The sequence below is a fragment of the Akebia trifoliata genome, chromosome 6, assembly GCF_017979445.1.
Source record: "Akebia trifoliata isolate Shusen 1 chromosome 6, ASM1797944v1, whole genome shotgun sequence".
Classification (NCBI taxonomy): domain Eukaryota; kingdom Viridiplantae; phylum Streptophyta; class Magnoliopsida; order Ranunculales; family Lardizabalaceae; genus Akebia; species Akebia trifoliata.
In genome coordinates this window covers 27,023,036-27,036,770 of record NC_141380.1, presented here as the reverse complement: position 1 = coordinate 27,036,770, position 13,735 = coordinate 27,023,036, and the positions used below count along the sequence as shown (strand labels likewise).

Below are 13,735 nucleotides of genomic sequence, written 5' to 3'. Positions count from 1 at the left end.
AAGTTGCCTTTTTTTCCTTTGGCTCGCGACTCTGGATAACCTTCTCACTATTGATCATCTTAGAATGAGAAGATTGGTTCTTGGGGAGTTCTGCCCTCTCTAGAAGTCTAATGGTGAGTTAGTTAATCATCTTCTTCTGCATTGTGTGGTCTTCCATCTCTACCTTGCTCAATCTTTTTTGATGTACCCTTCATTCGGCCAGGTCCTTGCTAGCTCGTTGGAGGCTCAAAGATTTTGTTGGAAGGGAGAGGATTCCTTGGTACTCCATTCCTCTAGCTATTTGTTGGGGTTTGTGGAAAGAAAAGAAATGAGGGGATTTTTTTAAGGGAAGGAGAATTCTTTTAAAGAGATCTTTTTTAAGATAGTGGGGCATGGTTTTATTGTTGTAAGCAATTTCAAGAGTTAAGGGGTTACGGGTTCGAGGATTTCTTGTTTAGACGGGTGCTTGTTTGTAGAGGATGACCTCACCTTGGTTTGGGGTGGTGTTTATTTGTTTGTTGTTGTTGTTTGCTTCTTTGCTCTTGCTGTTCTATTTTTTCCCCTGAGGACTGTTTGTCCTCTTTCAATAAAATTATGGTTGTCAAAAAATAAACAAGATTCATATTCTATATAAAAAAAAAACCATTATAAAAGAGTTGGTGTAATCCATCCTCTATACACTAATTCTTGAATATTCAATGGCCCTGGGGTTATGAGTTATGACTGCATTGCCCTTGATTTAATATTATAAAATTGCAACCTAAATCAGAAAAAAAAAAAAAAAACCAATAACTACATACATGCAAACAAGTTAAAGTGAAATATAAAAGAAGTGGTGACAAATCACCTTTTGGTAAACCTCTTCTTGCCAGTCACCCACATTTGCATGGTTTGTTTGAGCTGTGGAATCAATAGATACTAAAGAGAGACGAGACAGAAACAAGAATTACTAATTACTACTTCCATCAGCAAAAGAACATTATTTAAAAGAAAAAGAAGAAACATTATATGCGCAATTATAGACTAGAAATATTATTACTGGGAGGAGGAAACATTCAATGCACAAAACAAGAATACCTGAAAGCTTATAATACCGCAATAACATAAACAAGTGATTTGTATAGATTGGGAGCAAGGAAACAAAGCAGGCAAAGCTCTCTAATAATGAAGAAAAAGAGAAACTAATCGAGAATTACAGCGCATCAAAAAGAGACAGAAACAGGTAGGTAAGAGCTATTATTATTACTATTTTTTTATAGATAAAAATTTATCAAAAAGAAGGAAATCAAGAGGTCAGAAAGACCTGCCTAATAAAGAAAAAAAAGGGCAAAAACTTAATCTCTGGCCATGAGAGAGAGAGTTATACATTCTTCCTATTTTCACCCATTAAGTAATAGTTAAGAACTTACAAAAGTCAGTTATAGATTGTCAAGCAGCAAGTATTTATTATTTAACAAGATATGATTGAGTTATTGAATGGTAAAACAAGTAATAAATCGCAATGTTAGGGACAATCCTTAAAGGACCCAACGAATTCCTAATTGAAAGTAGAAGATCCCTTTTAATTAATTGAAAGTAGAAGAACGTGATAGAGATGATTAACAAAAAGACAATACGAGGACAGCCATACCACAAATCTACGCACATGGTAAGTGACAAACCCACTCCCATGTCCTAGTAAAATCCTCAAAAAAACTGTAAAATTTATGTTTTTCCTCCGAGTTCGCAACTGCAAAGCTTGGATATAAATAGAATTTACAAAAGGAAGACAAGGAGATCTGTGAAGACAAGGAGATCTGTTTAATATCTCTAGTGGAGTGCGTTTTTTTTTTTTTCTTTTTCCGAAGGGTGGAGTTTGAACTGAAATTATTGAACCCTGCAAAGGAGGAGGCAGGCATAGAAGAAAATGTTTTATCACGGTGACCATGACCTCAACCTTCTAGGACATGTAAGTATACATATATCCTTGAATAATGCTGAAGTGACCTAAAGATTGGACCTCACATCGCACGCCTTGAATTGAAAGTATATGGGAACCATAGATGCTTTTCCTCCAGATATGAGTGAAAAAGCATCTATGGTTCATATCCACTTTCACATCAAGACGTGCAATATAAGGTCCTATCTTGAGGTCACTCCCGCACGACTCATAATCCTTTTCTCACTTGTTTTATTTTACAGATTAAATCTATGAAGGAAATGTATTTACAAGATCTGACTAAAGTGCACCAAAAGATCACTCACAAATGCCAACAGGTACTACTTTTAATTTAAAAAAAAAAAACCTTTTGTAGTTCATTGCACGGACTCCAACTTATAAAAAATAAATGCACTATGATTGAAAACTGTCGGTTCCTAGGATATCATTCTTTGTTTTAGAGAGCTGCTATTGGCACCCCAACTCTTACTTATCCCACCCCAATTAAAAATAAAGAAAATAAGGGAATGGTTGAGAATAAGTAAAAGTTGACTTGCCAATAGGAGCTCTCTCTATATTTTGGATCTAGGATTTTATATGAGCCTAATCATAATCGTAAACAGATATTGAAATTGTTAGAACAAGTGTTATTATGTTTTTTCATATTGAGATAATTTGAGCCAAACCTTTACAATCTTTGAAGACTGTTTTAATCTCTAATTGGGGCGTAATAAGTAAAATTTGGGGTGCCAATAGCAGCTCTCTTATTTTACTCTCTTATTCTATAAGCTTTCATTGTTTGGTAGACCGATTCTCTTCCACAGCTGTCAAAACAACAAGTTGATAAGCTCAAAACGATGAAGATCATGTTGGAACGCGTTATGACATTCTTACATATGTCCAAGAACAATATTCCAACTAGCTTCAGGAAGAATATCGGTGAATATAAGAAGCAAATTATTATTTTTATAAATAATATTCACAGGTCCAAAAATACTACACAAGCCAATATGATCAATTCACTAAAGCCTAGTTCGATGTTGGAGTCGGAACAAGCACCAAGTTCATTACAGCACAGTGGTGTGGGATCCGTACAACAAAATACTACTAGTGCACCCCAACAGGCAAAAAGTATACTATTACAATGGGGTGTGAATAGTTTTCAACCTATCATGAATCCTGCTCGAGTAAATTCTAATGTGCTCAACATCAGAATCTGACACAACCATTGTTACAATCAGAAGAAAAGAAACAAATGATTTCTCCTTCTGATCCCTTGGCTCCATCTCTGATACTAGGGGATCTTGAGAAACAGGTTTATAGTATTTCCTCTCTCAAATGCTGGAAACGTTGGACTACCAAAGAAGACAAGTGTTGCACTGGCTCCATTCCATTTCATCTTGATTCTTCTGTTCTTCAGTATCATTGCATGGCGATTCTTGTGTTGTGGAGATGCTTGAAGTTGATGAAGGACAACGTACAAATCCTTTTGCATAGGTGCTAGACATTGTGAGTGAGTTAGAGATAGATGGATTCTTGTGTGTCTGGATTTTATTTATAAGATTTGTGGGTTTGATATTGAAACTTGAGGAAAGATCATTAAATATATGATGATTCAGACATACCCCTCTACACACCTCTTTTTGTTGGTGGTATATAGTTAAAAATCAGCTTTTATTGTCTTACATGGTTTATGAATAAATTTCTCCTAGAAGACACAAAATTTCCTTCTAATCTAATTCATTTTGACCTTGCAGAGTATTGGTGGACATACATGAGAGCTGATTCTAATGGATTACATGGGATTCGCAAGCTATAGGAAGCTATTTCTGAGGAGTTTCAATGTAGATTTCTATTGTACTTGTTTTATGTTCCTTATCATTTATATCACGGTATTTTAGAAAACCCCCCCACCCCAATAAAATTGGTGTTATTTTGTTTACCCCTTTGCAAATTCATTAGGTTTACCCCCCTTGACTTACCGTAAGTCAACGTTGTTTTTTCTTCATGATTTAACAGTGAAAATTTGATATTTTCCAAATTTTGATTTAACAGTTTAAACATTTAAAGAGCATTTTGGCCTTAGGGAGGATGATTTCAAGACCTAAGAAGAGTCTGACAGCATTATGGGGTTTTGGAGTAGCTGAGAACGGTCCAATTTTTACTCACCTCCAGTTTGCGGACCACTTTGGTGTTCTTGGATGTAGTGCGCAATCAAGTGTTCCTTCTCAATGGTCTCCAAAGTTGATTTGAAGTTCCTTCTGGGTTGCTGGTTAATTTAGACAAGAGTATGATTTTTGGGGTAGGCATTGTAGCGAATATTCAAGGTTGGGGCGAGTTTTTGGGTTGTCAGATGGGAGTGTTGCCTTCCTTTTATCTTGGTTTTCTCCTGGTGGCAGTTTACAAATTGTTGAGAAATCTTAGGACTAACTCATTAAAAGATTTCAAAGAAGATTGGGGTGGAAAGCTACGTACTTATCCAAAAGTGAGAAGCTGGCCTTGATAAAAAAAACCCTATCGAGTGTCCCTATGCATTTATTGTCTTTGTTTAGAGTCCCAAAACGTTTGAGGACTAGTTGAAAAAATTGATGAGAAATTTCCTTTGGAATGATAATGCTGGTAATCAAAAGTTCCATCTGGTCAATTGGAAATTTGCGTGTTGCCCCAAAAGGAAAGAAGGTCTAGGAATCAGAAGATTGAGACAAACAAACCAGATGTTGTTAGGGAAGTGGCAATGGAGGTTTGGAGTTGAGAAAGATAGTCTTTGCATGTTGTTAATCAAGGCAAAATATGGCGAAGATCCAAGGGGTTGGTGCAGAATTCTGAGTAGTAAGTCATATGGTTGTGAGGTTTGGAAAGGAATCCAGAAGGTTGGCTTGTTGTTTGACATGTTTATTAAGTCTGAAGTAGGTCTTGGTGACAAAGTGCAATTTTGGAAAGATTGGCGGTGTGGTGAGTCCCGTTTTCAGGTTAGTTTTCTTATCTTGTATGCCTTGTCTCTCAAAAAAAGGTTGGCCGTCTCTTCCTTTTTGTTGCGAAGGGGCCGGGAAGCTTCTTAGGACCTTGGTTTCAAAAGAAACTTCAACAATTGGGAAATTCCAACAATGACATCCTTGCTTAACCTTTTACCTTCAGTTGACTCGCCTTCTCAGTTGGAATTTGACTTGGGTCGATAATTCCAATGGGCTGGTTAGAGTTAGATCCTTTTATTCCCTTCTCAAGACAGTTGAGGATTTTTCTTTCTCTACTACTGCGATTTGGCCATCGATTCTCCCTTCGAAAGTTGTTTTTTTTTTCCCCTTTGGGTTGCAACTCTGGATACCTTCTCACTATTGATCATCTTAGAATGAGGGGTTTGGTTCTTGTCGAGTTCTGATCACTGTAAGTCTAATGGTGAGTCAATTAATCATCTTCTTCTGCATTGTGGGGTGGCTCATCAAGTGTGGTCTTCCTTCTCTTCCTTACTCAATCTTTTTTATGCACCCTTCATTCGGTCAAGTCCTTGCTAGCATGTTGAAGGTTCAAAGATTTTGTTGGAAGGGAGAGGATTCCTTGGAACTCCATCCCTCAAACTATTTGTTGGGGTTTGCGGAAAAAAACAAATGAGTCTATTTTTGAAGGGAAGGAGAGATCTTTTAAAGAGATCTTTTTTAATGTAGTGGGGCTGTTGTTTTACTGTCGTAAGCAATTTCAAGAGTTAAGGGGTTACAGGTTTGAGGATATCTTGTTTAGATGGGAGCTTGTTTGTAGAGGGTGACCTCACCTTGGTTTGGGGTGGTGTTCATTTGTTTGTTGTTGTTGTTGTTTGCTTTTTTAGTTTTGTTTGCCTCTTTGCTCTTGTTGTTCTGTTTTTTTTTTTCCTGAGGACTGTTTGTCCTCTTTCAATAAAATTATGGTTGTCAAAAAATGAAAAAGATTTATATTCTATGGAAAAAAAAATCCTTTCTAAAAGAGGGTTGGTGTAATCCATCCTCTATACACTAATTCTTGAATATTCAATGACCCTGGGGTTATGAGTTATGACTGCATTGCCCTTGATTTAATATTATAAAATTGCAACCTAAATCAGAAAAAAAAAAAAAAAAACCAATAACTACATACATGCAAAAAAGTTAAAGTGAAATATAAAAGAATTGGTGACAAATCACCTTTTGATAAACCTCTTCTTGCCAGTTACCCACATTTTCATGGTTTGTTTGAGCTATGGAATCAATAGATACTAAAGAGAGACGAGACAGAAATAAGAATTACTAATTACTACTTCCATCAGCAAAAGAACATTATTTAAAAGGAAAAGAAGAAACATTATATGCACAATTACAGACTACCATATTAGCTGTTCTTTTACAACTAAAAATATTATTAATGAGAGGAGGAAACATTCCATGCACAAAACAAGAATACCTGACGGCTTATAATACTGCAATAACATAAACAAGTGATTTGTATAGATTGGGAGCGAGGAAACAAAGCAGGCAAAGCTCTCTAATCATGAGGAAAAAGAGAAACTAATCGAAAATTACAACACATCAAAAAGGGACTAACAGGTTGATAAGAGCTATTATTATTACTATTTTTTTATAGATAAAAATTTATCAAAAAGAAGGAAACCAAGAGGTCAGAAAGACCTGCCTAATGAAGAAAAAAAAGGGCAAAAACTTAATCTCTGGCCAGAGAGAGAGAGAGAGAGGATTATACATTCTTCCTATTTTCATCCATTAAATACTAATTAAGAACTTACAAAATTCAGTTATAGATTGTCAAGCAGCAAGTATTTATTATTTACCAAGATATGATTGCGTTATTGAATGATAAAATAAGTAATAGATTGCAATGTTAGGGACAATCCTTAAAGGACCCAACGAATTCCTAATTGATAGTAGGAGATCCCTTTTAATTAATTCTCGTCACATAGTTTTTTTTTCTTTTGATAACATAAAGACAATACGGGACAGCCATACCACAAATCTAAGCATGTGATAAGTGACAAACCCACTCTCATGTCCTAATAAAATCCTCAAAAAATACTGTAGAATTTATTTTCTTAGGAGTTAGGATTGCCCCACCACTAATAATGTAAAATTTATGTTTTTCCTCCGAGTTTGCAACTGCAAAGTTTGGATATAAATAGAATTTACACTACGAAGACATGGAGATCTGTTCAATATCTCTAGTGGAGTGATATTTTTTTATTTTTTATTTCCTAAGGTGCACTTTGAACTGAAATTATTGAACTGTGGCAAGGAGGAGGTAGGCATAGAAGAAAATGTTTTGTCATGGTAACCACGACGTCAACCTTCTAGGACATGTAAGTATACATATAATCCTTGAATAATGCTGAAGTGACCTAAAGATTGGACCTCACATCGCACACCTTGACGTGAAAGTGTATGGGAACCATAGATGCTTTTCCTCGAGATATGAGTGAAAAAGCATCTATGGTTCATATCCACTTTCACGTCAATATGTGCATATGAGGTCCAATCTTGAGGTCATGCACACACGGCTCATAATCCTTTTCTCGCCTATTATCTTTAAATATTTAAGTAATGCAGTGTAGACTAAACTGTATCTTTTTTTGCATCAAAGATTCATATAAATAGGAATAATTGAACTTGTTTTAGGCATGCAAGCTATGGAATGAAGGAAAGGCCTTGGAACTAATCGATGTATTAATCAAGGAAATACCAGAAATAGAAAGTTGCTGTTCCGTAATGAAGGACTAGGAACCGATATTTACGATGAAAATCTTGTACCAAAGTGATAGTGTTATCTGGTCCACGAGTTCATCAGGATAGGATTATAGGAAGATCCCACGAAGGATATTAAGAAAGCTATATATATATATATATGGAAAATTTCTGACTTTCCATTTGATATATTGTTGCTACTAGACATGATGGACGTTGTTGTAGTGTGACTTAAAAACTGGTATGAATTGATATCGCACACCATGGAAGGGCAACGTCGTCAACCCTTCTAATATAATGGGTTATTCTCGTGCCATAAAAAATCTTTACTCCCATCCACAGCTAGTTAACTTATATATCGATGAAAAAGAACATTCAGAGTGTTTGGACCAACAACGCTGCAACACTAATGACTGTGTGGTGTTACTGCTAAAGGTGTTTGTGTGACATTACCAAATCAAAAGGTAGATAAAGCTTTTAATATACTGTATACCACCAACAAAAAGAGGTGTGTAGAGGGGTATGCCTGAATCATCATATATTTAATGATCTTTCCTCAAGTTTCAATATCAAACCCATAAATCTTATAAATAAAATCCAGACACACAAGAATCCATCTATCATTAACTCACTCACAATGTCTAGCACCCATGCAAAAAGATATGTACCTTGTTCTTCATCAACTTCAAGCATCTCCGCAACATATGAAATGCCACACAATGATACCAAAGAACATAAGAAACAAGACAAAATGGATGGAGACATTGCAACACCTGTGTTCTTTGGCAATCCAACGTTTCCAGCATAAGAGAGTGAGGAAATCCTAGAAACCTGTTTCTCAAGATCCCCTAGTATCAGAGATGGAGCCAAGGGAGCGGAAGGAGAAAGCATTTGTTTCTTCTTTTGTGATTGCAACAATGGTTGCGTCAGATTCTGACGTTTGAGAACATTAGAATTTACTTGAGTAGGATTCATGTTACGCTGAAAACCATTCACACCCCATTGTGATAGTGCAATGTTTGCCTGTTGGGGTGCACTAGTAGTATTTTGCCATACGGATCCCACACCACACTGCTGCAATGAACTTGGTGCTTGTCCTGACTCCAACGTCGAACTAGGCTTTAGTGAATTCATCATACTAGCTTGTGTAGTATTTTTGGCCCTACGAATATTATTTATAAAAATAACAATCTGCTTCTCATATTCACCGATCTTCTCCCTGAAACTAGTTGGAATATTGTTCTTGGACATATGTAAGAATTTCATAATGCGCTCCAACATGATCTTCCTCTTTTTAAGCTTATCAATTTGTGGTCTTGACGGCTGTGGAAGAGAGTCGGCCTGCCAAACAATGAAACCTTAAAGAATTAAGAGAATAAAATGAGAGAACTGCTCTTCACACCCCAAATTTTACTTCTTACACCCCAATTAGAGATTAAAACAGTCTTCAAAGATTATAAAGGTGTGGCTAAAATTATAATCTCAATATTACAAAACATTCTAACACTCGTTCTAACAATTTCAATATTTGTTTACAATTATGATTAGGCTCATATTAAATCCTAGACACAAAAAATAGAGAGAGCTCCTATTGGTAAGCCAACTTTTACTTCTTATTTTCTTTATTTTTAATTGGGCTGTGATAAGTAGAAGTTTGGGTATCAATAGCAGCTCTCTAAAACAAAGAATGGTAACTAGGAACTGACAGTTTTCAATCGTAATGCATTTATTGTTTATAAGTTGGGAGTCTGTGCAATGAACTACAAAAGATTTTTGAAAAAAATTAAAAATAGTACCTGTTGGCACTTGAGAGTTATCTTTTGGTGCACTTCAGTCAGATCTGGTAAATACATTTCCTTCATATATTTAATCTGTAAAATAAACAGAAATTTTTTCTAATGTAAGAACCTACATATAATTAAGGTGTTACACAGTGAATAGAAAAAGAAGAAAAGTGTCAGTCTAAACGTGAAGGTTGTTTGTGAATTGTGAAGCTCTTTCTATCATTGCAAAAAGAGTATGAAATTGCCATAACAAACATTAATAATTTCACAATAAAATAAAATAAAATTGCGCAGCTCATATATGATCCACACAGCATGAGAAACAGAATAAAATGGAATTGTATAGCTGTTTGAAAGATTCCCTCTTCCCTCCTAAACAACAACTTTTGCTAAATTTTCCCTACCTCAGCAAGGCAAGGATAATTAACATTAAGTTTGCTCTGGTAATTAAAGGCATTTGAAGATGCTAACTTAGAAAGTTGGTAAGACGTGTGGAAAGTGTTCCCTTGTCTTAGGTATGACTCCCTTAGAACCCAACTTCACGATTACCTTCCAAAAAATGCTTTGTTAGCTTAAAGATGATAGTGTCCGCAAGATCTTGGAACAAGTTTTCACCCTAGGAAAAGAGGTTGCAATCACGATATTGGAAAAAGTCACAAACACCATGCTTGAAGAACTTTTAAGGTAGTCATGTAAAAAGGACACTAAATTAAGATTTTTCCCTGTTGGACATGCATTGACACAAAGACACACATCTTAACACAAGTGTAGTTTATTTCTATTCTATCAGACTTTGTAGTTTTTTCCACCAAGTGCCAAGCTCTCAAGAAGAACAAATTTCATTGTAAGAATTCAATCAGGTAGGGAGGTGATTTAGGGAGAGTAAGCTATTAGAGAGGCCATAGTGGAGTTTTAATAGACTTTGTATACGGAGGATTGAGAGGATGGGCTCTATCTAGATTATCTTGCTTTCAATTCTAGTTCTCCGGAGATGAAAGATTGGCTTGAAAGACATTTGGGAAGGAGAAAGTGTTTAAGGCTATAAGGGACATGAATGGTGAAAAATCCCCTGGCCAAATGGTTACTTGTTGGTGTTGTATCAAAATTTGTTGGAATATCATTAAGGAGGATGTGATGTTAGCCTTTCACGAATTTTTCGGTAGGAGCTTCCTTGATCATTCCTCGAATTCCACCTTCCTTACCTTGATTCCTAAGAAAGAAGAGGCCAAAGATCTCAAGAATTTCAAACCCATTAGCTTAGTGAGTTCTTTGTACAAGATTGTTTCGAAGGCCTTTGGCTTAAGATTAAAGGTGGTAGTCCCTCAAATCATTGCCCTTGAAGAAGGAGATTTTATTGAAGGAATGCTAATTTTGGATGGGTTATTGATTGCAAATGAGTGTATTGATTCTAGACTCAAAGGAGGGATCCAAAGTCTTGTTTGCAAGGTGGATATCAAGAAAGCGTACGATCACGTAGATTGGGATTTCATGTTATATCTGTTGAGTCATGGGCTTTGGGGGAACATGGATATCTTGGATTACGATGTATATCTCGTCGGCTTCCTTCTCCATTTTGGTTAATGGAAACGCAATGAAATTTTTTAAAAGTTCTAAAGGGCTTCGTCAGGGAGATCCTTTCTCACCTTTCCTGTTCGACATGGTGGCGGAAGCCTTAGGGAGGATGTTTTCAAGAACTAAGAGTCTGAGTGTGTTGTGGGGTTTTGGAGTGGTTGAGAATGATCCAGGTTTTTCTCACCTCCAGTTTGCGGAATCACTTTGGTGTTCTTGGATCCAGTGCCCCATCAGGTGTGCCTTCTTAGTGGTCTCTAAAGTTGGTTTGAAGTTGCATTTAGGTTGTTGGTTAATTTAGACAAGAGTAGGATTTTTGGGGTAGGCATTGTAGCAAATATTCAAAGTTGGGGCGAATTTTTGGGTTGTCAGATGGGTGTGTTGCCTTCCTCTTATCTTGGTTTTCTCCTGGGGGGCAATTTACAAATCGTTGAGAAGTCTTGGGACTAACTCATTAAAAGATTTCAAAGAAGATTGGGTTCATGGAAAGCTAGGTACTTATCCAAAAGTGGGAAGCTGGCCTTAATTAAAAGCACCCTATCGAGTATCCCTATGCACTTCTTGTCTTTGTTTAGAGTCCCAAAAAGTTTGAGGACTAGTTGAAAAAATTTGATGAGAAATTTCCTTTGGAATGATAATGCTAGCAATCAAAAGTTTTATCTATTCAATTAGAAATTTGTGTGTTCCCCCAAAAAGAAAAAAGGTCTAGGAATCAGAAGATTGAGACAAACAAACCAAACGTTTTTAGGAAAGTGGCTATGGAGGTTTGGAGTTGAGAAGGACAGTCTTTGCATGGTGTTAATCAAGGCAAAGTATGGCGAAGATCCAAGGGGTTGGTGCAGTATTTTGAGTAGTAAGTTGTATGGTCATAGGGTTTGTAAAAGAATCCAGAAGGTTGGCTCATTGTTTGACAAGTTTATTAAGTCTGAGGTAGGTCCGAGTGACAAAGGTTGGTTCGTTGTATACCTTGTCTCTCAAAAAAAGGTTGCATGTCTCTTCCTTTTTTTTGCGAAGGGGTCGGGAAGTGTCTTGGGACCTTGGTTTCAAAAGAAACTTCAACAATTGGGAAATTCCTACAATGACATCCCTACTTAGCCTTTTAACTTCAATTGACTCACCTTTTCAGTTGGAAGATTGTTTGACTTGGGTGGCTAATTCCAAAGGGCTAGTTAGTGTTAGATCCTTTTATTCCCTTCTCGAGATGGTTGAGTTTTCTTTCCCCATCGCTTTGATTTGACTATCAATTCTCCTTCGAAAGTTGCCTTTTTTTTCGTTTGGCTTGCGGCTCTAGATAACCTTTTCACTATTGATCATCTTAGAACGAGAGGTTTGGTTCTTGTGGAGTTCTGCTCTCTTTGTAAGTCTAATGGTGAGTCAATTAATCATCTTCTTCTCCATTGTGGGCTGGCTCATCAAGTGAGGTCTTCCTTCTCTTCCTTGCTCAATCAATTTTGATGTACCCCTCATTTGGTCAGCTCCTTGCCAACTTCTTGGAGGTTCACCGATTTTTCTGGAAGGGAGAGGATTCTTTGGAACTCCATTCGTCAAACTATTTGTTGGGGCTTGTGGACAAAAAGAAATGAGTGGATTTTTTAAGGGAAGGAGAATTCTTTTGAAGAGATCTTTTTTAACATATTGGGGCTGTTGTTTTACTGTTGTAAGCAATTTCAAGAGTTAAGGTGTTACGGGTTTGAGGATTTCTTGTTTAGATGGGAGCTTGTTTGTAGGGGGTGACCTTGTTGTTTTCTTCTTTGCTATTGTTGTTCTGTTTTTTTTCTCCTGAGGACTGTTTTTCCTCTTGCAATAAAATTATGGTTGTCAAAAAATAAAAAAGATTTATATTCTATGAAAAAAAAAAAAATTCCGAAAGAGGATTGGTGTAATCCATCCTGTATACACTAATTCTTGAATATTCAATGACCCTGGGGTAATGAGTTATGACTGCACTGCCCTTGATTTAATATTGTAATTTTGCAACCTAAATCAGAAAAAACAACAATGACTACATACATACAAACAAGTTAAAGTGAAATTATAAAAGAAGTGGTGGCAAATCACCTTTTGGTAAACCTCTTCTTGCCAGTCACCCACATTTGAATGGTTTGTTTGAGCTGTGGAATCAATAGATACGAAAGAGAGATGAGACAGAAACAAGAATTACTAATTACTATTTCCAGCAGCAAAAGAACATTATTTAAGAGGAAAAGAAGAAACTAATCGAAAATTACAGCACATCAAAAGAGACAGAAACAGGTTGATAAGAGCTATTATTATTACTATTTTTTATGGATAAAAATTTATCAAAAAGAAGGAAACCAAGAGGTTAGATTGACCTGCCTAATATAGAAAATAAACCGGCAAAAACTTAATCTCTAGCCATATATATATATATATATATATATAGAGAGAGAGAGAGAGAGAGAGAGAGAGAGAGAGAGAGAGAGAGAGAGGGATTATACATTCTTCCTATTTTCATCAATTAAATAATAATCAAGTACTTACAAAACTCAGTTTTAGATTGCCAAGCAGTAAGTATTTATTATTTACCAAATAAGTAATAAATCGCAACGTTAGGGACAATCCTTAAAGGACCCAATGAATTCCTAATTGAAAGTAGAAGATCCCTTTTAATTAATTCTTTTGTCACATTGTTTTTTTCTTTTGATAATTAAAGAATTTTATTAGGATGTGATCGAGATGATCAACAAGAAGAGAATACGAGGACTGCCATACCACAAATCTAAGCACATGATAAGTGACATACCCACTCTCATGTCCTAATAAAATCCTCAAAA

General features: G+C 36.1%; 1 protein-coding gene across 15 annotated transcripts in view; it reads right to left on the bottom strand.

Moving 5' to 3' along the window:
• Positions 1 to 13,735, bottom strand: part of LOC147400574 (mediator of RNA polymerase II transcription subunit 15a-like) — a 37,547-nt gene that overhangs the window by 4,116 nt on the left and 19,696 nt on the right. For 5 of the 15 annotated variants that reach the window (XM_086446281.1, XM_086446280.1, XM_086446283.1 and 2 more), the window contains exons 6-9: positions 12,999 to 13,051; positions 9,384 to 9,458; positions 8,256 to 8,928; positions 827 to 897 (exon numbers count right to left, since the gene is read on the bottom strand). In XM_086446281.1, the coding sequence (XP_086302407.1) occupies positions 827 to 897; positions 8,256 to 8,928; positions 9,384 to 9,458; positions 12,999 to 13,051 (872 nt within the window). Of the gene's footprint in view, positions 1 to 826; positions 898 to 2,583; positions 8,929 to 9,383; positions 9,459 to 12,998; positions 13,052 to 13,735 lie in introns of all 15 variants that reach the window. The other 10 variants (XR_015179417.1, XR_015179415.1, XR_015179416.1 and 7 more) reach the window with 5 other exon arrangements.